Source organism: Dicentrarchus labrax, unplaced genomic scaffold (genome assembly GCF_905237075.1).
Source record: "Dicentrarchus labrax unplaced genomic scaffold, dlabrax2021, whole genome shotgun sequence".
Taxonomy (NCBI): Eukaryota; Metazoa; Chordata; class Actinopteri; family Moronidae; genus Dicentrarchus; species Dicentrarchus labrax.
Genome location: NW_026136724.1, coordinates 15,206,167 through 15,230,114, shown reverse-complemented (window position 1 = coordinate 15,230,114; position 23,948 = coordinate 15,206,167). Strand labels below are relative to the sequence as shown.

General features: G+C 40.2%; 2 protein-coding genes and 1 long non-coding RNA gene across 6 annotated transcripts; all 3 read right to left on the bottom strand.

Moving 5' to 3' along the window:
* Positions 1-1,424: 1,424 nt before the first annotated feature.
* Positions 1,425-6,355, bottom strand: fam3c (FAM3 metabolism regulating signaling molecule C). 4 transcript variants are annotated; one of them, XM_051392473.1, is made up of 10 exons: positions 6,203-6,355; positions 5,713-5,770; positions 5,532-5,624; positions 5,178-5,204; positions 4,721-4,844; positions 3,798-3,856; positions 3,408-3,458; positions 3,250-3,334; positions 2,976-3,102; positions 1,425-2,272 (listed from the first exon to the last, which is right to left on the bottom strand). In XM_051392473.1, the coding sequence occupies exons 2-10, from the start codon at positions 5,729-5,731 to the stop codon at positions 2,183-2,185; spliced, it is 675 nt and encodes a 224-aa protein (XP_051248433.1). In that variant the 5' UTR covers positions 5,732-5,770; positions 6,203-6,355; the 3' UTR covers positions 1,425-2,182. The 4 variants fall into 4 exon arrangements, with proteins under 4 accessions (XP_051248433.1, XP_051248434.1, XP_051248436.1 ...); XM_051392474.1 differs by having other exon boundaries at positions 5,713-5,767; positions 6,203-6,305; XM_051392476.1 differs by lacking the exon at positions 6,203-6,355 and adding an exon at positions 5,965-6,191.
* A 632-nt stretch (positions 6,356-6,987) lies between these two features.
* On the bottom strand, positions 6,988-16,582 carry si:dkey-159a18.1 (sortilin). The gene is made up of 21 exons (XM_051392439.1): positions 16,246-16,582; positions 15,637-15,699; positions 15,384-15,460; positions 15,198-15,294; positions 14,482-14,649; positions 14,199-14,272; positions 13,873-13,919; positions 13,087-13,223; positions 12,894-12,977; positions 12,058-12,118; positions 10,737-10,889; positions 10,561-10,658; positions 10,368-10,467; positions 9,995-10,169; positions 9,676-9,869; positions 8,507-8,699; positions 8,215-8,331; positions 7,986-8,130; positions 7,788-7,894; positions 7,583-7,700; positions 6,988-7,467 (listed from the first exon to the last, which is right to left on the bottom strand). Exons 1-21 carry the CDS (start codon positions 16,501-16,503, stop codon positions 7,453-7,455), a joined length of 2,481 nt encoding a protein of 826 aa, XP_051248399.1. The 5' UTR covers positions 16,504-16,582; the 3' UTR covers positions 6,988-7,452.
* A 2,984-nt stretch (positions 16,583-19,566) lies between these two features.
* LOC127358915 (uncharacterized) lies at positions 19,567-21,807 on the bottom strand. The gene is made up of 2 exons (XR_007882561.1): positions 20,994-21,807; positions 19,567-20,268 (listed from the first exon to the last, which is right to left on the bottom strand). It is a non-coding gene; the product is annotated as an uncharacterized LOC127358915 (long non-coding RNA).
* Between the last annotated feature and the right edge of the window lie 2,141 nt (positions 21,808-23,948).

Below are 23,948 nucleotides of genomic sequence, written 5' to 3'. Positions count from 1 at the left end.
AATGAGGCAATGGCGCCCTCTGCCTGTCAACTTAAAGACACCTGCTTTCTTGTAGAACAATAATTTTCTTTTGAAGCATATCAAGCAGTTCATTATTCAGTTGCATTGCTGAATGTCTGCTGAAGTTCTAACATATAAAAAGTAATAACATATATCCATAAGAGTATCGGTGGCGCCTATTTTATGGATTCATTCTGAATTATTTGTTTCACAGTAGACAGATTTTCCAAGACAAGTTTTTCTCATTAGTAACAAATTCATAAAGGCAGGGCTCTTGCACTCCCAGACCGGTTGGCGATTCAGATTAAAAAGCAAAAGGACAGACTTAGATAAAGTTAGTGCTATATTCACTGTCTTTACAACAGAATAAGACAGTGTAAGTAGCTCAGTGTTGTACACATTCTCCATTCATGTATCCAGAGCTTGGAGCATTACAAATGTCCAAGCAGGAGGCATCAGAGAAAGGTGGCAGAGTGTGTTTTTGGAATGGTGTCTCATCCTCCAGTAAATAAAAAATCTGCCCCACTTTTTGAGAATTAAATGTGGATTTTCTATGTTTGAAGACGTGGTACTAATGCAGACACAGCATAGAGGCTTTATAGCTTCAGTTTTCTTGAGATTGTCATAGAGGCACTTGTGTCACCCACGTGTTATTTTTTTTTAAGATGTTGTGAAAAACAACAAAAAATATACTAATAGCAACGCCTGCTATCTGCACTAACACTTTCAACACGACTGCAGCTTCCAACACTTGGAGGTCATTCTGTGCTGTATGTTCCCACTGCAGTCCTTATATATATATATCTATTAGGAATGAATGCAAGCGATGGAAGAGGTAATGGGAAATGGCGAGGAAAAACAGCGTAATAATTTAGGATAAATTATAATTACAAACACAGCTGCATAGGTTCTGTCAACTTAACGTATGCGTCAAAAGAGGAACAAGAGGGTGGTACTACAAAGCTTAAAATGCTGCTTATTAGTGAGCATAATGCACTGGCATGTTTATGTTTTTCTACTTTCACTTTATAGGAAAAGACCAATTACTGTGTCTGATGTGTTTGGAGTCACCGACTTTGCTGTACCTTCTTTAAAGCAATGTAATTACTGTTTTCTGTGAAACTGAAAGTAACGGAAGAAGGAAGCCACAGGTGGTTAACACTGGTATCAGGACTGAAACAGTAATACAACATTGTGTGTTCATACTAATTTTAATCATTAACTACACCCGCTTGCAGAGAAGAACTGATACTGATGGTTCAGTGTACGCAGCTGTTTACTGTTCAGAGATCTCCTGTACTGTGTATGCACATAACAAACGACAAAGCAGTACAAAGAAATAACTACTTTCCACTATATATATATATATATATATATATATATATATATATATTATATAACAAAACACTTTTAATCCCCACATATATATTACTAACAATATCATTTATTTTAAGAAATTATATTATTATTACAATGTTCATTAAATTAGGATCTTTCAAATCTGGACCCTCCTCTAAACAAGTATTTACAAATTTCACAGTGAATCTGGTACATTTGGTTACTATATCATGAAAAGAAGCATCTTCAAAACCCTGTTAATAATCATTTTCTGGAAATAAACTCTGAAAGGAACAAAAGGAAATCACACAGTCATAAGAAAAGTTTAAAAAAAAAAAAAAAAAAAAGGGAATGGGTTCATGAGAATAAGGCATGGAACAGATGATGGAAGTTTAACCCCCTCCCCAAAAGAAATCTGGGCTATGACATTTCCATCAACAACAGTGCAATAATGCAACACTAACACAGCTAAGTCCGTGGGTCTTATAGATAGAATGTGTAATAGTATGCCAATAATCAAAGGTACATTCCTTCTAATCAGTGCACTCTACCTACTAATTCTACTTGCAAGCCCCGGTAAGCATTTATGTAATGGCATCCAAACAGAGAGAGAAGTGCAAGAAGGTCTGAGCTTCACTTTCCTGCGTATATCTTCTGTAGAGAGAGCTGTTCTGGGAGGGAAATCTGAATAAAAGGTTTGGGGGTGAGAGATGTAAAATGACCTTTTTTTAGTCCAGAGAAGAAGCGTAAACGGCTAAAAAGTCTCATGAGGACAGGAATGTCAGGAGGACAACGAGGACGTGCGGTCGGGAAATGTGTTTGACGATCACGGCGAGAGCTCAGATCAGTCCTGTCGCTGAGGCACGCAGCCTTCGATCTCCAACACTTCGGGCCATCCCTCGAACTTGTTGGTGTCTGCGTTGTTCTTTATATGCTGAGGAGGGAAATACAACAAACAACAAACTATGAAAACAGCCCACGTTGGCTTTATAATCCAATGATCACAGTGTTCTGGTCAGATAAGTGTAAGTGGCAGGGTGCTACATTCTTGTGAACTGACGGATGGGGGAATGAAAGAATGCATTATACAGCCCAACAACGTGAACAGGGTTGGGCTGTCAAACGTTCTGATAACCACATACAGTGAACCACCCAACACTTGTGAGTCACACTTTTTATATCTTGAAGATTACACTAGTTATATGAGGCCTGTGTGTCCTCGTGTACAGTAATTACATTTCTGTCAGAAGAATTTACTTTAAAATCTGAATGTAAAAAGAAAAAAAAAAGCATTCTCCCAAAACTGGCTCAACCTGAAGTTTCACCTCAAACTTTTACTAGTGAACACTTTCACACTAAACTAAAAGGCTGAGATAACCCTTGCCTTTAACACAAACACTGCAACCCTGCCATGTTTCAACACCGGGCTGTTTTCTGTCTGAATGCCCCCAAAGACCCGAGCACAATAGGCATGTCTTTTAACTGGAAGCTCAACAGTTCATTCATTCAGTTCAAACTCCCCAAAAGGTTAGATGCAAATTTGCGTGAAAAACACGACATTTAAGCTGCAGAGCTCTAATTACATAAAATAGGCTAATTTTGGAATCAAATTTCTCAAATGTAAAGATTTTTGTTACCTGCTCAAATGGACTCTTGGTCTTGATGCCTTTCCCTCCTACAAAGACCCAGTTATCCCGGAAGCCCACATTACTGATAGCTGAGCTGCCCAGATCAGCAATAAGCTTCCTGGCTTCATCATTGAGTCTGTAGACCACAGAAGAGAGATATTATTTCATGGCCACACGTGCAGCGACACAACCAATATTAGAGATAACTAAAGCAATTTACATTAATCGTGTCAATCTAAATTATATCAGCGGGCGAGGGGATATTGAGGGAAAAAGTCCTTACTTTGTCGCGGGATCATCAAACGATGCCATCATCACGACTGTCCCTTCGTCAATTTCCTTCAAGAATTTAATAAAGGGAGCCACATCTGCACAAGGTAACACATGGGTTAATGCAATGTCCGAATGTCCACAACAAAAAGGTTCTGAAATCCTACTCACCTCCTGCCCACATATCAAAAAAGTCTGTCTTCATAAGTTCTCCTGTTCTCCCTGTGGGGGGAGAAAGATTCCAGTTTAGATCAATTTAAATCTAATGTTGACTATATGTAAAACAGAGGAGATGTATAGCTTTTATTACCATAATAGTTCACGAGAATAATAATTAATGCATCTTAGTAGTGGTTCTGGGTAGTCAATGATTGATATGAACTGACCTTATAAACAGGCAATACAAAATGTGATACTAGTACAAAAGTATTCTGCTATGCAAAAACTTGTGGTTTCCTAGTTATAATGGCTCTATTCATCGTAGCACTACTAGTGTAACGCTGCTGCAGTATCATGTCACCATCAGCAGTACTGAGCAAATCGATGTGGAAGTAACGTTACCGTTAACCAAAGCAATGTTGATTCCTCTCCCCACGTTGTTCTTCACACTGCTCATTAGTCTAAAACAAAGAAAAAGGAGACAATTAGGATCGGACTGGATTTCACATGTACTGTAATGTTTTAGCTTTAGCTGTTTTTAGCTTATTTTTAGCACAATACAACCAACTATAAAAAGGTAGTTGTAAGCAGATATAAGAGTTTATTAATGTATTTGTTAACAACTATTAACTCCTCCTGCTGGCAGCTATAAGTAGAGGCTGCTGTAGAAACAGATAATGAATGACAATATGGTAAAGCACAAGAGTTTTAATATAAAATATGTCTACACAGAAGTTATAATTGTTGACAAATGTTATAGATTAATAAAGACTTTACAATTTCCCTATAGCTGCATACAACCACTTTATAGTGTGTTAGCAGTTCCTGGACTTGTCTATATGCCATCATTTTGCCACCTTCATCAAACATTATGACAGCCAGCCAGGAGATACAGTTTGACTGCAACTAATGAGTATTGTTATTATAAAGTCATTTATTGAGTATTGAGTGTTTGCTGTTTCTGTTGTTGTTGTTGGTGATAATCTTGTTTTGTTTTTAAGGAATTAATCAGTTCATCTATAAAATGTCTTGTTTTGTCAGACCAAGGTCCAATCCCCAGATGTTCAATTTATAATCACATAAAACAGATATATTGTTCGTAGTGAGTCATTCTATATCTATATAAATAGAATTAACTTGAAACCGAGCACCATCTGAGGTGTTCTTCTGACGAAAAGCAAATAATAACACGCTCCGAATGACTGGGTAGGCACGCTATGTTTAAACAACATGTTTGTGTTGTAAAATCAAATTCACAGCCTTGTAACCAAAAACAAAGAGTAATACTTCATGTTCCAAAAGTTTCAACATGTCACTTCACTTACAATTTGTCCTCCAGGCAAATTCTGGGCCCCACAACACTCGCGGCTCCACTCGCCATCTTGAAGGCAAAGTGTCCAACAGGACATGACTTGGACAGCCCACACTTGTACCTAACTGGCTTCGTTGCTGTAAATAGAAAACTCCATTCACACACCAGTTGACAGGTAGCAATATCAGGTAACAAGCGGTCCACCCACATTAGTCTGTATGCAAACAGGTACAAAAAAAACTAAGCGCTACTGACTGTAAAACCGTGTAGTGCTTCTCTAAAATCTAGATGCAGACTGTAAGTCCTAACCACAGCACTTTGTGTGTGACACATGCTTATTGTTACCATTCGAGTGGCAACTGGTATAGAGAGATAAAAAAAAGGCAAAAAAAAAAAAAAGATTAAAAACATATCGGTCACTGAGACAACAAGGCAAAAAGATGAAATGATAATAATTTAAGCATACTTACAGCCTTCATTCGTTGGCAGAGATCTTGCTGAAAAGCGAGAAAGAATGGAGGAGACTTTTAGTGGTCACCTAGATGGCGGTCATTAAAAAGCAGCTCTGTGGGGAAAAACCCCCTTGTCTGGACCAAAACATAACAATGAGTAACAATATTTGGTTTCTGTAACGTGAACACAAGCTCCAGGCCACAAGACGCACTAGAATTACAACACATCCGCCTGACAATACCTAGAATAAATGTGTCATTGTCCCTTTATAAATGATCATTTGCCACATTATTGTACAGCAGCTCAGGGACAAAATATCTGGGGCTGGGGAGAAAAGGGGGGTTAGTTTGTAATAGTAAATTGTTACCTACCCAGCTTAAAATCCATGTTAATGTCTAGCAGTTGAAAAGCCAGAAAAACAGCTAAGAGGAATGCAATGATGATTGCTGCCAACTTCAAAATACCTGAAAAAAGAGGTAAAGCAGATATACAATATACATACATGTGTGCATAAGCTTATATAGTGTATAGCTTAAAGGGCAATGCACTTACCGCCAGCCCTGACCATCATAGTGAGCCTCCAGCCACGTTTTCCACAGGGAACAACCTGCTGGGGATAAAACAAACACTCAGAGCTCAGTTTGAATTATTCAGCTGTGTGGTCAATAACAGCTAATATAGAGCGACCTTAAACTTCAGCTGACGATGGCTGCTAATAGTACAGACACACAGTTAATACCACAGGAAGTTAGTCGGGTGTTTGAACGCCACTTTAGCACGCTGAGTTTATTACAAGGTACTTACACAGCGTTAGTTGACTGCCCGACACTGTACAAAGCTGGGCTGCGAGGTCTTCATAGGCTAACTAACTTAGCTTCAACTGTAGCATTTGTCGTTAGATCTGACGCTACGAGAAATGCGTCTGCTGGGTAACTTCCTCGTTTTCTGGCGCCGAAATAACTCAACGGTGGTAAGAAAATGCAGGTAACGTTAAAGAAGACCTGACGTTACCCTTTGGGTTGAGTGTTCACACCTTGCTTACCTGTTCAATTGCCACGGGAACCGCGAACCCCGGTGAGCTTCGCGATAACCCAAAATGATCAGTAGTGATTCGTGTACTGACAGCTGAGATCGTCAATAGAGGAAGAGGATGGTAAGAGGCGCCACTCTGTCCGAGAAATCAAAGATCAAGACGAAGGCGCTTTTTATGAAAAAGAAAACACATATTTATTTTCGGCCAAGCACATTTTATATATATATATACATATATATAACGTGATATATATATTTTTAAAAATCATGACATATCAAGTTCATAAAGACCAGCTCATTAATAAAATTATTATAAAGGAAAAAAATAAAATAGAGAAAACACTTCCTGTTTTTTTCCATCTGTGTATGAAATACATCACCAATACAATTATTAACAAGAAATTACATTTCTTTTTTTACCTCCACAATAATCCCATATTTTAGATTTCTAAATGTAAAATTCTCATTTATGCTTTCCGAATGAAGCCAACTATAAATAATTATAAAATATATAACTATAAAAAAAATAGTCTAATACATATTCAATGGGATGATATATATATCTAGAATGTAAAAGTGAATTTCTTTGCATTTAGAATATGGGAAATAATATTTGGTTCTTAAACAAATGATCCCTTTACGTGCAAAAGCCCGTTAAAAGTATTTCGACACCTACTTCTATGCAGAATAGCAGCAGCAGCACGAGTAAGACATCCTGTTAATAGTCTATCTTTGTTTCCGTCACACTTCCTCCTATTTCTTCTTCTCTGTTTACTTTGAAAGTGATGGGAGTCCTTACAGCGCCACAGTGTCCACTGAGGGACAACAGCTTGGGAAGGTTTATTGTGCATTTAACCGGATCATGGCATATTATTTAATCTTCAACATACACAGTATTAAAGAGCACATAATAACAAGATGTATTTTCTTTTTACAGATGCACATTTCAGGATTGTCTTGTTTGTTTTCACATTAAACAGAAAGTAAAAAGGCGGTGCAACACAGAGTACAATCAAAATAAAAAAAAATACTGTACAAATCAAAGAGTAATTAAAATAAAGCAATGAAATGAAGTGAGCTCAATAAATTAAGATACTTTCATGCTTGTCATTAAAAATCTTTAGAGCCTGCCACGAAGAGTGCTCCCGTCAAAACATCAGGGATAAGTCCAGCAAAATGTGGTTGGCAGTCTTTTTCAGCACAGCTGCTTTCAATCCATTATTTATTACATCCATTAATGTGTCATGTGCATAGACTGTGTCATTCAATAAGCTCCTGTCCAAAAAAAACAAAGAGAAAAGGGTGTCAGTGTACATGGAAAAAAAAAATCACACCTTAAAGATTTTATAGGCAAAAAACAAAAACTAAAACAGTGCTAAATAACTCTTACATCATCTGAGTCTTGCTGGCAGGCTGCTCCATTGCTGCTGGTGGCGCTTTCGAGGTCGGCAGTGATGCCATTATCATCATCCTGAATCTGGAGGTTGGAGAAACGGTACACGGGTGTCCTGTAGAGGGCGACATGGAACCACAGTGGTTAGCTAATATTGGGTGCATGAAGGTATGCATGCAGCACAGATGTGTGTCTGGCCTACCTGTTTCTGTACACCACCCTCTTGACAGCAAAGACGGAGGAAACAATGGCCACCAGGACGATGACTCCTGCTCCTGCGCACACCAGGATCAGCACCAGCCTCTCTCGCTGGGAAATACATGAAGTAGTTGTTATTTTCCTAAAAGCTGAACATGAACATTTGAAGGTACTGACTGATTAGGGCAACAAATCTACTGACCGGTGTGTCAAAGTGTGTGACTGGAGACGAGGACCTGGCAGGTGGGCCGGGGCTGGTTTTAACACCACAGGGTCTGATGACCGTCTGCACTGCCAGCTGTGGACTGAATCCCCCCTCACACCTGTCACTCGGGACCTTACGGTACCTGCAAACATAGAAGTGTGTGAGTAAATACCTACGGGAGGTGTGTCTTTTCATTTAAAAAAAAAAAAGGAGTGAGTAATATTACCCAGCTGTCAGAAGCTCATCCTCCTCTCCATTCAGACAGAGTTCCAAGGTTTTGTTTGCAGAGCTGGATTGTCTCACACAGTCTGAGGTGTTCACATGACGATAGTAACCGTAGTCGCTGTTGAAAAGGACAGGTTAGAGTTACAGCTTCACAAGTTAATATTCTCTCGGTTGTTGGAGCCAAAACATGTTTAAATTCTGATGAAACTGTTTTAGTTTTTTGGGATTTGAATATGGCGTAATATATCTACATGTCTACGTCCATAGAACATGCCACAAACAAACTGATGTACCATAGGTAATCTTCTCTGGTGCACAGGCATGGGCTTTGCCTCTTGCTCACCACAAAGCCTCGCCCATTTCTGCACACAGATTGTTTCTTCAGCCTCCTGTATGTCTCTTTGACACCCAAGACGCAGCCGTCTCTCTCCGTGTCTGATTCATCTGTAGAATGAGCCAACCACTCTTCATAGTCGTTGGCATTACCTGATGAATTAGATGATGAGATCAGAATGAAACCGGGAAACAACATGTAGTGTGTATAATGCACATTTTTCTTTACAAGATGATACCAAAATGGAACACAATGTGTAGTCAGTGTCCACTAACGCTAGCCAGAGATAAATGTCATCCCTGCTCAAGTGATGATGATAACACCAAATCCATTTCAGTTATTGCTATCTGTGCTGTCATTCAAATTGGTCAAATGTCACATCTAGATTAATACTACAAATACAAAATAAAAAACTTTTACTTAGAAATCTGTAATGACAACCCCTGTTGTGTCCACACAACAAAACTGAGCTGAAAAAAATAGTAAAGCCCCTCAAATACTGGCTTCAAATCTTATGTATTGCTATATAACATTAAATATTTATGACTAAAAAGCAACAAATAAAGTTAAAAAAACTACTATTTAATAAGAATTTAAGAGTCAAAAACTCAGCTAACCCACGAACTGTCATCAAATTCTGATTCCAATGTTGCTAAATTCTGGTTTCTCTAGTCCCTTGTGAAAAGAGCCTAAAGAATAAAATATAAAATGAAATCTCATATATGAGATGACCAAAACAGTTCCAACTAAATTGTAGGATACCATAACTCAAGGCCATTAAAAAAAATTACAAATTACAAAAAACCGAGGACCACAACACAAGCAGAAGAATAAACAGCAAAATATAGAATTATTTGATGCACTGGACACCTTCTTGGCCTACTGTCTTATGTTTGTAAGCATGCAGGTTTGTAAAATGCAGTTGAATGATGAAAAAAGAGGAACAAAAGTCTGATCATAGATTCTTAGAAATTATGGAAAGTCCCAGGTCATGAGGCGCCAAGTTTCTGTAATAGGAAACTGCTGTAAGGCGGCAACTCACTGAAAACAACTTGATGCACCAGGTGGTAACATGCCACCCAAAGGCGTGGTGAGCCCGGGGACAAATAGATGATAGTTTTGACTCACACTCTCTCGTAATGAGGCTCTGGAAATCAATGGTGACGGTCACCCACATGGGCTGGCCGTCCTCCTCAGGCCGAAAGCCCCACACGCTGACGTTCATGGCCTTGGTGCCTGGCTCGGATGCCAAGCCTGCGAAGAAGAAGGGCTGATCTGTGAAGTTATAGGACTTCCAGCATTGGCCCTCATCTGTGGAGAACCTGGTGGCGAGAAATGGTAGCAGAAGTATGGTATCATTTGCAGCAATTTAGGTGCAAAGATGCTTTAAATATAGGAAAACTCTGCCCTTAGTTGCCAAATAATACAAAAAACTTCTGCTCAGTACTTGATGGTCTTGACTTGTCCTTCGCGCTGGGCCTCCACAGCCACAATGAGAGCCCCAGAGTCCAATATGCTGTAGTGGTGGGGACCCCTCAGCGTCCCCCTCCAGTTATAACCCCCGTCTGAGGAGACAAACACATCTGGGTGCTGTGACGAAGACAGAGAGTCACCCACAGTACCTGGAGAAGAGAGGAGATCATCTTTACATTAGATTTAAGACAAGGGATTACAACTTAAACACATTTATGGCAATATAAGTGAATCAGAAAACGGCTCAGAGATGTTTAGAGTTGCAAAAGGGTACCCGATATAGCTAAAGTTTGACATTATTTGTTCTTGCATTGAAAATACACATGGGTACATATGTGTTTAATTACCATGGGCGATAACCAGACCAATAGCAGTTGGCTCAGACAGGGCCAGCATGGGAACGATGCGGTTGTTGCGACTGTGCTCTCCATGGATATGAAGGTTGCACTGATGAAAACACACACACATAATATTTTATTTTGACTAACATGTAGAATATAATGTTAATGTGCAGACAGTGATCTTCTACATGTAACACACTTTTGTTACTTGCTCTCCACAGTCCACATTTTTAGGTTTGTTGAGTTGTCTCCATGTCCCTCCTCTGTTGAAGGAGATTACGGATCTTATGCGGCCATCTGCAACAAAACACATAGTTTAGTCTAAAGTATTTCATCGGCGGTTGGAAGGCATGACAGACAAGCTGGAAACCGTACCCTCGTCTAGTTTGTTGGTGAGGTAGACTCCACGCAGTGACGTTATGTTTGTGAAATCGCTCTTTCTCTGCCCATCGAACAGGTGACGCTCCAGTGATTTGGAGAATAAGATACCACGGTCATCTGACGTGTACATGGTCCCAAAGAAGGTGTCTGTGGTGAAACAGAAAGAAAGAAAAAAAGAGAATTTTTAGTGTCTCACTGCAGTAAGACACATATTTACTCTTCTAATGCCTGAGATCAAAGTTGCCTTTTACAGTAATGGAAATACATTGTTGAAAATGAATGTAAGGGAGTTCTTGCAGCCTATTTCAGGATCAAGTCGTCAGTATGATCATTGGTGGTGTCTTATTCGTCTTCGTTGCAAACCACAGTACTTCCTGGTTAAAAGAGGATGTTGTTTCTTGTGATTCACTTTCTACTAAAACTGATTTGTCTTTTTTGTCTTTTTTTTCCTCATCTGCCGGTGCCACAATAAAAGTAAATGCAAATGTTTTAGTCACCATCCGCATAGTTTTCTTACCAAAAACAAACCAAGCCACTGGCACAAGTAGTAAAATGATGAGTAGTAACGTGTATCACCTTCAGCCGCACAATAATAACCAGTCATCATCAATCATATTCTAGCTGTGTGAAGCTCACACATGTGTCAGCTAAAGCCATGAAGGACAAGCTCAGCTGAGGGAGGGTGATGGACGTGGTTTACATTTCCAGCGTCTCTGGGTGTGTGTGTGTGTGTGTGTGTGTGTGTGTGTGTGTGTGTGTGCTTGTGTTACACCCTGATCCCAAGATATGTTTGTCAGCTTTTGCAGTGTAAACTAAATCTCCTTCCCTCCAGCCAACAAAAGATAAAGCCCCTCTCCCCCATATCTCCCCTATTTATCTCAGCAGTACAAAAGTCCCATCAGCTAAGCCATGCAGCCCTAACTGGAGCACTTGCCAGGGAAAGAAGCATAATAATAACGCAAAACCAAAATCGACGTAAATGAGAGAGAGGCTGAATGAGAAGGAAACCATTAGCTGGGGGGGAGGGAGAAAGCGAGAGAAAGAAAAGGACAAAGACTGGGCAGCTGGACTTGCATGCACAAACACACACTCTGTATGATGGAATGATTTGTCAGCAGCACCAAGAACTTGAGAAACCAGTCTGGCCTTTACCGTTGAGCTTTTCCATTACAACAAAAGGGGCTGAGAGAGCTTTAAATTCTGCCACGTTGTTCTCACAACATTTGCCAATAATGTGTCATGCATGTTTTTAAGGTAGCTTTCTTTACAGTAGGTGTGTGAGAATCGTGCCTGTGTGTGTTTTTTTGTCTGTTACCTCCTGGGTTGTCCACATGCATGAAGAGCATATCTTCATCCCCATCCAGGATGGAGTAGAACTGTAAAAAAACAAAACACACACACACGTATCGAGGGAGAGAGAGAGAGAGAGAGAGAGAGAGAGAGAGAGAGAGAAAGGGAAGACATGTGGGTAAGAAAATCTGAAATTGCAATAAAAAAAACCTTTGTGATGACAAATTTAATCTGTGCCATAAACCTTGTCTAATCGCCGTGAGAGAGAATGTGTGTTTGTGCTGTAAACAACATATTGTGGGTTGAAGTGTGTGTGGATGTTTCACCAGAAAGAACATGATGAAAAAGGAAAATGATGCCATCGATGTCTGAGGCAAACCAACTTCCATATGGTACACGTGGTAATGTCCTACCAGAAAAAGCATTTGTGTGTGTGTTTGTGGGGGGGGGGGTGTTGTAACTGAAGTGGACAGGAGAGTTGAAAACTTTCCCAACTCCAAGTCTGACTCAAAGTGTGAGAGAAACATGTAAGAAGTGAGATAATTATTTCCATATGTGCCAATAAAATAGTGACTGAAAATCAGTCAGTAACTTTCTGACTATGTTTTTGTTACTCATCAATACCAAAAGTGAAGAGTTGACTGACTAAACTGACTGTTAACAGATTCATCCATGTGCCTGATATAAAGGAATTTGAACTTAAATCCAAGTTAAGAAAGCTAACCAAGCTCCGAGTTGGAGACTGGTGTCTCATTTTTGTGACCACAACCAATAGAAATGATAGACAAAATGACAAAGCTATAATAAACAAGATCTCCTTTTCATTGAACATCTCTCTGACAGTATTTTAATGTTTCTCACCTGCTCAGTGGAGGCAGAAGGGAGCAGGGCTCGACTGAAGGTGTTTCCTTGGTCTGATGAGAAATACATGACACGAGGGGATCTCTGGGAGCAAAATAACAAGGCATAGTTTTGTTAACACTCAGCGGTCTTTTATGTGATTTGACTATTATTACGAATCTGTTGTGTTACCTACACTATTCATACATCTTACCGGATCTTCCATCACAGAAAAGAAGAGAAAGGCTCCTATGTAGCCAAAGCTGTAGATGTCCTCGTGGATGGTGGTGAAGGTCTTCCCCAGGTCCTTCGTCCTCTTCAGCACTAAATCCCCCCTCTCATCAGCCTCAACTATGACGACAAGAATGACTCATCACACGGATCCATTGTTAACGAGCTTGGTGTGATAAGAGCATTTCCAAAAACAAAGATCTGGCAAGGGACTTCGGAGACAACATCACTTTCAGTTTCCCCTATCATTTTCACAGGCTGAGCAATGGGAAGTACCTTCGTACTTTTTTTGTGGAGGAGGCTTATCCTTATCTGGACAGAGGGTCTAAGAATAGATAGTGTCATATGCAATAAAGATTATAAAGCCTTCTGCGGCCAACAAGTTTGTCTTCCTTTGAGCCTATTTTGATAAACCAAGCTTTTATTAGATTTTATATTGTGTGTACAGTACAGTAAAGTCATCTATTGTTTTATTATATGTTTAGAATTTGAGCTTCCTGAGTGCAGAAAAGGATTTCCTCTCATGATGAGAGTAGATGTGATTGCCCTTTACTTTGAGTTTTTGAGTCAAAAACCTTTTTAAAATACAAAACTAAAACTAAAACTAAAACTAAAACAACAAACCAGACAACAACACAATATTACAGACAAACATTTGTATTACAGTCTGCCAGGGGATTGTGGTTTGTATTGTGAGTCATTTAGGTCAAGTCACATCTTTTTTTTTGCTCTCTGGCAAAATGAAAGTGCATTTCTTACAGCCTCTTACCTGTGTCTACTTGACTGCAGCTGAAGAACATATTATTGCCAGCCCCCCTGATGGAAAGAGGAAGTTAAAAATGTGTCACAAACACCAAAAATGTCACAACAGTTTCCATAGCTACTGTCATTACAGAATACCCTTCTTCCCCAGAACAAAACATACTGCACATTAAAAGCAATTTGCAAAATATTCAAGTAAAATTGTAAGATTGCGTCATGATGTTTTAGCATATTCGTCAATATTCCTACTTTACAAAGTATAATTAATCTAATGTGCTTTCTTTTAGGCACACTGGGATACAGTGTGAGGTTTTGTTTCCTGTTTATCCTCACCATGAGAAAGAATGCACTCCATCATGAACTTTTGTCCACTTGGCGCCAAAGTCCAGAGAGAGCCATAGACTGCCCTGCAAGTCAGGAAGAAATAGAGGAATGTTTACCTTTACTTTAAGGTGTGTGCTTGATCTGTGTTTGCGTGGACATAATGCCACACATGTTTTAGCCAAGGATATTACACACAGCAAGGGAGACCACTGTGACCTTGAGATAAAAACTAAAAAAGAAAGAGAAACAGCATTTAAAGGGCAGAAAGAAAGTGGACAGCCGTGCGACTCACTTCAATGCTGAGGGCCACGAGGTAGTCAGGGTTGAGGAAGTGGTATGTGATTGGCTGAGCCAAGTGGAAGGGCAGTTGGATGAACTTGAATGTTGCACCGGCATCCGTGGAGGTGAAGATGACCCCACCTCGGTGTTCCACCACCGGTATGTCTGCTGTCAATATCACCTGTCATTTAAAATTGATTATAAGGCGACCACAGATTAAAAGTTAAAGATAGATTATTATTAAGCAGAAGTTACCAAGAAGAAAATATATCACAATCACATTCAACGGCACGTTTTAGTCCTTTTTTTCAAATGGCAAATTGATTTTTTTTTTTCTGGATCTCTGCAGAATTCCCAACCCAAAAAACTGTATGTCAAATCTGCCCCATTCACATATATTCCTAATTTCATTGAAAATTATGTATAACAAGTTGACAAACATGAGTAAAAAGAGCTGATAATGTGTACAAAAGTGAACCTCTGGTTAGATCTGATCTGTTGCTGGTGTCAAAATGTCTACAATGCATTTCTGTGGGTGAACATGTCAGCCACAAGTCTGTGAGGACAAGTAAAGATGTGGCACGAGTTGATTAGACAGCAGAGTGTCAGATGTCTTCACACTTTTGTGAGGCAACATCACACACTCCTCCCAGCGGAAGGAACATTCCCCAACCGAAACTTAAACTACTCACGAACTTCACGCAGTAGGCGCCCCGACTGTTAACTTACAGAGCTCCCTGGTCCAACACTGACTCCAAACTCCTCCCTTATGAAGGTGTTGTTGATCCGATGGGAAATGTCATGGAAGGATTTACCATAATCCGTACTGATGAGAGAGGAGAGCTTTTACTGTATGTTGGGTGGGATGGATGTGCTGCTCTGCAAGTTCTTGTTACATATCAGATATTAACTCACCTTCGATAAAGTCGTGAGGAGCCTCCTTCAAAGAAAGAATCTATTGGGGCACTAAATGTCGACAGCACCAGGACGACCTAGGAATGCAGCAATGTTGAAACTTTGACACATTTAAACCCCAGTGATGAGGGTCTGTATTAGTTAGTAACATTTTTCTATGTTTTAAATGTGAGGAGGCTTAAGGCAGATTGTTTGAAAATGATATATTTCAATTAAAACAGTTGTGGTACTGTTGTAATACTGAGGTACTCACTCCTGTGCCATCGCCCACCCATGTGAGAATCACATGGGAGCCATCGTCACCGTTGAACCCTGTCTAGGAGAAAGAGAGAACATATACTCACACATTATGACAGTAGCCTTTAAAGTAAAAAGAAATACATTAAACTAACTAGATAAACTGCATTTATTCAAGACATTTCTATTTCCTGCAATGGTCAAATAACACGGCTTGCAAAATGGGGTTAATGGTCGGATAGATATGATGTTTAAAGGTTGAGTTCCACAGATGTAATTAGATAAGATGCACAAACATCCTTTAGAATCATATTCATGCTTAAAACTTTCTGGTGTCACAATTCCACTCGTTTCTATTACAGTTTTACTTGTTAACTGTGTGGAAAGATAGATATGCTGAAACGTTAAAAAAAAAAAAAAAAAAAAAAAAAGCCAAAAAATAGATATTATGTCCTGTCTTAGAAACAAGTTTATCTGTGTTTCAAATTAATTTTTCATGTTTAGTAAAACTCATAACTGCAAGAATGTAAAGCTCATATGACTCATATGATGGACATTGCACCTGCCTATTCAACAAACCCTTCCCAGCTCCAGAACAACGTCACTTAACTCAAACACACCTCACCTCATGTGTATTGTCATCCAGAACCGTGTGCTCGGCGGGGGTGAGGGGGGTCTTGCAGGAGGTGAAGGGAGGACCGTGAGAGGGCCTGGGGGTGCCGGAGGAGCCGCTGATGTCCCTCCTGGGGCGTGCGCGCGCTTGGCCCTGGCTCTCATCCTGCTGAGTCCGATGGAAAGTCACCGTCCTCCCCCCGCGGCTGCTGCCTTCAGCACCCAGGAGAAGGACGCAGAGCCCACTTAGGACCACAAGTCTCCAGATCATATCCGATGCGAAAATAAAGGGGACCTCACTATAAAGTGCCAGTGACCGAGATGACTGCCTCTACTGACTCGATTATTAGTGTTGCGCTGTAAAGGCAAGTGGGGGTGGGACGTGCTTGGACGGGTCATTAACATAAAAAGTGCTGTGTGAAGTGGTGCGTCCTCCGCCAGCAGGTGTTTGTACCCGCATCCAGGTGACCTGAGCTGCTGGGAGGATTTACATTTCAAGTGTATTTGATGGAAACGCACCTTGTGGCCAGTTGCAACCAATACAAGAGTTATTTTCAAAAATATTGGAATTTTGGAGAGACAGAGAAAAAATGCGTAACAGCCGGAATAGAGAAGTTCTTGCGAGTTGGAGTGGAGTGGAGGGGGCGTGAATGCAGCGTAACAGAAAGGTTTTACACCCTTTTTTTATTTGTAGTGTGCACAACTGAACGCAAGGTCTCACTCTCAGGTGCCAAAGCGCCTCATGGATTTGCGCTTTTACGCACGACAAAATGATGGCTATTCCTTCAGTGCAGTTGTAATATCTTTCAGATCAGTGTCTGAAAGTAAAACAAACAAGTAGCTACGTGTGTTTGGAGCTCACAAACACATCCCAGGACGCATAAGACAGAGCTATGAGCTGTGACAGGGATGAAGCAGAGCTGTGTTGCCGCGGGCTGATCTGGAATTCCACCTAACTTTCTGATGATGTCTTGATTATTTCTTTGTACTTCAACAGTTGTTCGGACATGTGAGCCACAATACAGTACAAGGTAGTGTAAGAGATATTAACCTATTCAAAGTCTTCATGAAAGCAGGAGGAGGTTGAAGAGGACAACACAGCAAGCAAAAGTTATATGTCTGATCCTTTAAACTGGAATAAAGTTGCTTTGTCCTCCAGCTCATGTTAATACATTACATTTTGTCTATTTTAATCTCATCCAGATGTGTAATTTAAAAAAAAATTAAAGACAAAAGTACATAATTATAGTCTTTTTGTTATATGGGTTACATGCTGGTTAGAAGAAAGGAAACGAGAAGTGGACCAAAAGGCTACTTTGTGAGTGAATACATTATGTCCAAACAAAATGGCCTTGTGACTCACCTCAGATTAGATGACTATACTGTGTGGTTGTGCCTACGTGCAGATATCACCACCACTGTAACCTCTGATCGTGATGGTAGTTTTGTTTTTCAGTAGTTTTTATTTTCATTTTAATTCAGTTTAGTTTCTGTGCAGTGGGTTTTCACATTTCTTGTTGTTTAAAATGTTCCTTTTTAGTTTAGTTTGTGTTAGTTTTAATATTAGTTTCAGTTTTTTATTATAATAATAAAAATAATAATTGGTCAAGGGCAAGATTTACGAAGTTCACATTATATATTACAATACAAACACGATAGACTCCCACTGATAACATCCCAGACTCTGGAATAAATATATGCACCAATGCCTCCTTATGCTTGTTGTGTAATTGGCAAAGTCACAAAGGCTAAAATGCCATTTCCTGTACATTTCTATTTTATTTTGAAGTTGTTATTTCTATTTCGGTTAACTAAAATGTTTTTTCACACCTAGTTTTTAGTTCAGTTTTAGTTATTCAAAATGTGGCTTTCCAAAAATAGGTAAGGAAAATCCTTGTGTGGGTCATACTGGATCTACAGATATGAAAGGCACAAGCAACACTGTCATCCTGCCAATAGGGGGCTTTAAATTGGAAAAGGCTGATGCTCTGATCTATTAGACTGGGACCAAAATGGGTCCCATTAGTTATTTCTTTAGAACAAATTTAAATGTAAAGTCAGTCGTATGGAACAGATGAGTGGAAATGTACTGCTCTTGTGTCGTAAAAACAAAGGAAATGGAACAAAAAGCACAATGCGAGGTGTGTGGGCAGAGGACGTCGGTAACAGACTGGCTGCTGCTCAGGGTGTTATGCATCAGGCACACAGAGCCCAGGTGTGTCCCTTGACTACTGCCCTGCAGCCTTGGAGACAGACAACAGAGCAACAAACGGTCAAACCAAGCAGACAGACTTTCTATAAAAGGCACTGACAAATTTACACGTTGCTTAGTTAAAGGAGACATGAAGCAACATCAGCATTCATTTGTGTCATGTTCCAGGCCGTGCGACGACAGACGGGACAATTACAAATCATTTGCTGATTTGATCTGTGCAGCCGAAAGATTCACAGCTACAATGTAGTGTCTTCAGTGATTGCTTCATCGTCCAAAGATTTGGCACACACACAACTGTAAGGAACCAGGTCAGGTTACAGTTCAGTTCAGTACACATCGGGCTTGTTTCTAGTTTAACAAGCTTTTAACAGGAAATGTCATATTGTGTATCAAGGCTGCGTTCCCAGTGGGGGGAACCGCACCACCACAACCCACGGAGTTAAGTCTGTGTCAGTGATGATTCAGATAGTTCAGCTTAAATTTGTGAAACATCTATAAAAGACACCCCACCCGGTGATCATTAGCTATGATCATATTCATTGTTCACAAGTAATCAAGTCCAGACTGTATCTAAAGGGCTCCCATTGCGCAACCAGCCATGTTGTGGTTTCTTGTCAACGAGAGAGCGCGGGCTGTGTTGAGACCCATTACTTGCGTAGTCTTGCGAATACCTTCGCAGAAAACATTGCATGTGATATCGGTTTAATCAATACAAATAAAACTTGACCCAACATGACTAGGCTACTGTGTGTTTTTCACACTTCAGTAGTGTACGTAGGGTATGAAAAGATTATCTTTACCAAGTTCTTACTTGTTTTATCTGAGCATTTGTTTGTCTTAAATTGAACATACCTTCAGGGTGAATTCAAGGGAAATCAAAGGGTTGACAGGGGGGGTTAACATATTGCAAAATATATTTGTTTTCATCCACTGTATGGGGATAGTGGCAATAATGCTAAGCTCTATTGTATCAGCCTTTAAGTTCCTAAGTAGTTGCTGAAATGGTTTCAGGGTTTTTCCATACATTTCAACATTAGATATTGTGAGTCAACCTGGGTTCCATCAGCAGTCAGCCCACAGTATGACTTCTGTTTCTTAGAAAATGCTGCAGTATACTCATTGCAACACGTAATTCATTTTATTAAAAAAACACAACAACCTCAAAATCCACATTTTTCCTGACAAAAGCCAAAACATTCCTAAGTTTTAGTGCAAATCAGTGTTCAGTAGTGCGGTTACAGTTACACGTCAGATTTGTAGTTGCCTTTAACACAAGCTAGCTGCTACAGTGTTTAACAGCAGATGGTACACAGAAGAGCAAAACAGAGACGTGCTGCAGGGATTATGCATCCATATCAACAAACTAGTCTAGGGCGAGACATAAAAAAAAAAAAAAAGGAGAAGAACACGTCCAGCAAGTTAGCCATCACCATGATGTTGATACTCGGCAGTAGAAACAGCACAATCATTCAGGTTCACTGTCCGTCAGTCCATTAGCCACACAATGTCCAGCGTGTCCATCCAGCAGCCACGCTTAGAAAAATGGGACCCACTTTCCACATGAGTTCCCCCCCCCATCTCATGAGCCGATGTTTTTAGTCACAGATGATCTCTGGTGGTCGCCTGAGGAGACTCCCCCCTTTGTCTCTGTCCGGTGGTCCAGCTCCAAAATGTAGTGAATGTCCTCCTGGACGTACATCAGACCACCAAAGGAGTCCGCTAATCCAAAGAGGACAGCAAGGACACTCAGCGCCGTGCCAATAAAGTATATCTTCAGGACTGCTGCCACCATGGCTCCTGTGGTATAAAAAGGACAAGTGGCTGTAAAAGAAAAAAGAACAATCAGTTAGAAAGATGAATGGCGAGCAGGGTATTATGTCATTATACATTGATGAGTGGTGATTTTTGGAGATATTTGTACATGCACAAATACATTTTGGACAGTTTTAAAACCCATATATCACAATATGTCAGTACACAGTGCCTGTCAGTACAGGACTTTGTGGTGAATGAAGTAGAAAGGACATGTGTATTGAGAAATCTTATCTACTAGGAAGCTACAGTTAACAGGAAGGACCGAGCAATCGGTGCATTTACAGGCAGTTGGAAATACAGCTTTTGAATGATTAGAAACCCAAAACGAACCTTACTTGACTTTTATTTTTCTTTTTAAATCAAGATGCCAGAATTGCTTTTAGTTTGCGAGGAGTAGAAAACTGTGTGTAAGTGATGCGTGCGACTTTCTCCAATCTTCATCTGGCCCTCCTCCAAAACAACCAGCCACTCCAACAACCACAGTTAGTCTTTTTCTTTTTTATTTATTTTTTTTTAAACTCAGCCAACTTCTGCATTTTTAACCGTGTTGACAAATTCGACTTAAAAAAAAATGCGAGCGCTTTAAAACAAGAAGAAGAAAAAGAAGAACTTGAAGGCACCGGATCCGAGCACATGGTGTTTGGAAACGACAGAAACACCGAAAAAAACAAAACTTGAATGTTTCATTCTTTTCACCCCAAATACTGAAACACGGCTGCGGTGGAGCTTACCAACTCGGCCGATGTGCGATGTCTCCTTTCTTGTCTTTCGCTCCAGTTATCTGCGGAGGCTGGTGGAGACGCTTCCAACCGACAGATCCTTAGGCAAATCCCAATAGGTTGTCTCGGTCACTTATTAGATTTTCCCCCCTTTCGTGTAAACTCAGTTCATCCCACTGGCTGCTGCACTCGCACTGCTGACTGCCTGCCTCTCTCTCCGGGCTGTGTGTGAGCTGCAGACTACTTTATTATGCGCAGTGACATCATTATGAGTGGCAGGCAATTTCCTGATTCTTCAAACAGTGTGTGGCCTGAAGGAGGGTTCAGGGATTTCCATTTGGTTGTTATGCTCGTTATGATTAGTATGAGGGTTTCACAGATTTATATTGGTCTTTGTTACAAATGAGGGCTTATTTTGTGCCCTTGTTTTTATTTTTCTTCCACCTAACCAACCGCCTTTCCCCCAGATGAATCAGATCAGATCTTTAAAATGATTTAATTATTATTACTCAATTGTATTTTACTTACCAAAAGCCTGTTTACAGGGCATGTTTTACTGCTATAAATATGATGGTTTAATTAGGTCTAAAAGGAGTCAATTTGAATTATATAAGGTCTAACCTGTAACATGTAGAATGTCAATACAATCCAATTTGAAGTGAAATAACCCGAAACTTGAGTACAGCCATGCCAGTCACTCTGTGAGGCTGTACAGCTGCTTTGGGCCCGTGCTAACTTGCTGCATGCTTTCACGATGATGTTTAACAAGTTGGTTTAATACCTGCCATGTTCACCATCATAGTTCAGCTTATGTTAGCAAGTTGACATTTACTAATTGGCACAGCTGAGGCTGATGGGAATGTCGTTTGTTTAGTCATAAACCACATTTTTGGTCAAATTAACATTCAGATCTGAAAACACTGGATGGAAAGTTAAAGGTTTATATTTTTTTACACATCAAAGTCTACTAATGTATATGTGGAAAATAATTATAAAAGGCTTTTGTGTTTCCTTGATAAGGTTTGCAACAGGCTTTGAGGTATATGTTCTCTCCTTTTGTGTATCAGAGGTGTTACCCAGTCAGCAGTTTCATAATCCCCACCCTATGAAAAAGCCAGTGCGCTTGCATACAAAACACCCTGTTCAAGGCCCCTGCCCCATGAACGTTTTGTATGGGCTGATCGTAATAGACGGGTCTGAAGACTACAAGTTTGAAAATTAAAAAAATCTGGAGGATGTGGAGTTAGAAAGCTTACCAGACCTCTGTACACTGCACTTCCTCTCAGCTTGAGGCCAGCAGCTCAAGACTACATTAACCACTGCTAGCACAACGCACACGGATCTCTGACAGAACTGTCTGCGGTCGATTTGCATTGTGGGTTTTGAACAAGAATGACGCATGCATGGAATAAATAAGATATCTGTGTTTGTGGTTTAACGAATAATGTAAGTAAGTACGTAAGTATAGCTTTATTTATATAGCACCTTTTTAACACAGAGGTGCTTTACAAACAACAAACATACACATGGGTATTACATATAAATATGTACATGCATAACCATACCCAATCAAACATACATAGGGAGCATGTAAATACAAACATGAGGAAGATAAAACAAGAGGGAAGGATAAATTAAAAGAGAGACGACGGAGGAGAAAACAAACAAGCGGCTCTATATAAAGGCTTGTCTGTGGAGGAGGGTTTTGAGGAGCCGCTTAAAACAGTCCACAGATTCAGTGAATCTGAGTGATTGGGGAAGACTATTCCAAAATGTTGGGGCTAAAACAGCAAAGGCACGGTCACCTTTAGTTTTGCAGTTGGAGCGGGGAATGGATAAAAGGATGAAATTTGAGGAGCGGAGTGGCCGAGAAGTGGAATGAGGAACAAGAAGATCTGAAATGTAACTGGGGGGCAAGGTCATGAAGTGCTTTATATGTGATCAGTAAGATCAGAAAATGTGGGACCGACGGCTGTTTCTGGTTAAAAGTCTGGCGGCTGCATTTTGGACAAACTGTAAACAATTTAACGAAGCTTGACTGTTACAGTAATCTAGACGGGAGAAAATGAAGCTGTGAATTAATTGTTCAAGATCACTGTAGGACAAGAAACTTTAGATTTTTGCAATATTTTTTTACATACACGAATGTCTGAGCAATGATATGTCCAATAGTTGTTAAGACATTTCAGCAAAAGTCACAAATGTCAACCTCATGCTGCGAGAGAGGAAGACGAGGATTTGTGAGAGGGTCTAGGCGGTGCTCTTGTGGGTTGGCCCTAATAGAAAATCTCGTCCCACAGGCAACCGCTCATTAAGACTGAGACGAAAGCTTACGAAACTTCCTTATTTTACATCAGGCCACGAGATAGTGATGTCCCCTGGGGTTTTAACGGTTAACAACACTTCAAGACGAGGAAAGGCTCACTGACTCACAGCAATAAGAGTGAGTGAGCATCACGGGGGGACAATGTATTCACCACACACACTTTGATGAGCTCACTCAGACCTGTGTAAACTTGTTTGAAGCCTTGTACTCATTTGTCAGGTTTTATAAACTGAAGGGATTTCTATTTCAGTCACATGCCAGAGCGGGGATTCCAGACTTTCATTATGGAAAATTCCCCATTCAGAAGGATGAGCAGGGCAAACTTGCAGCGCTGTTCCCACACAGTTTAATATCTCCTCGGGCTTGGAACAGTTTTTGAGGAAATTCCAGCACAGAAAGCCACTAGTACAGTTCACTGAAAGGATAATAGCCCAGATGTAGGGCCAGCCTCTAAACAAACATTTGATACGAGAGCTCTTGATTAATCAGCATTACATATTGCTGTGCGGTAAGATATAAGTCAAAAATGATGAACGTGTTGCTTCTTATTAACTCAGACAAGCAGGCACAGTTGGAAATGATGTTGCTAATTTCCTCTGTGTGTTGGTTGTTACTCCAACAATGTTCATTTCCAGAGAATT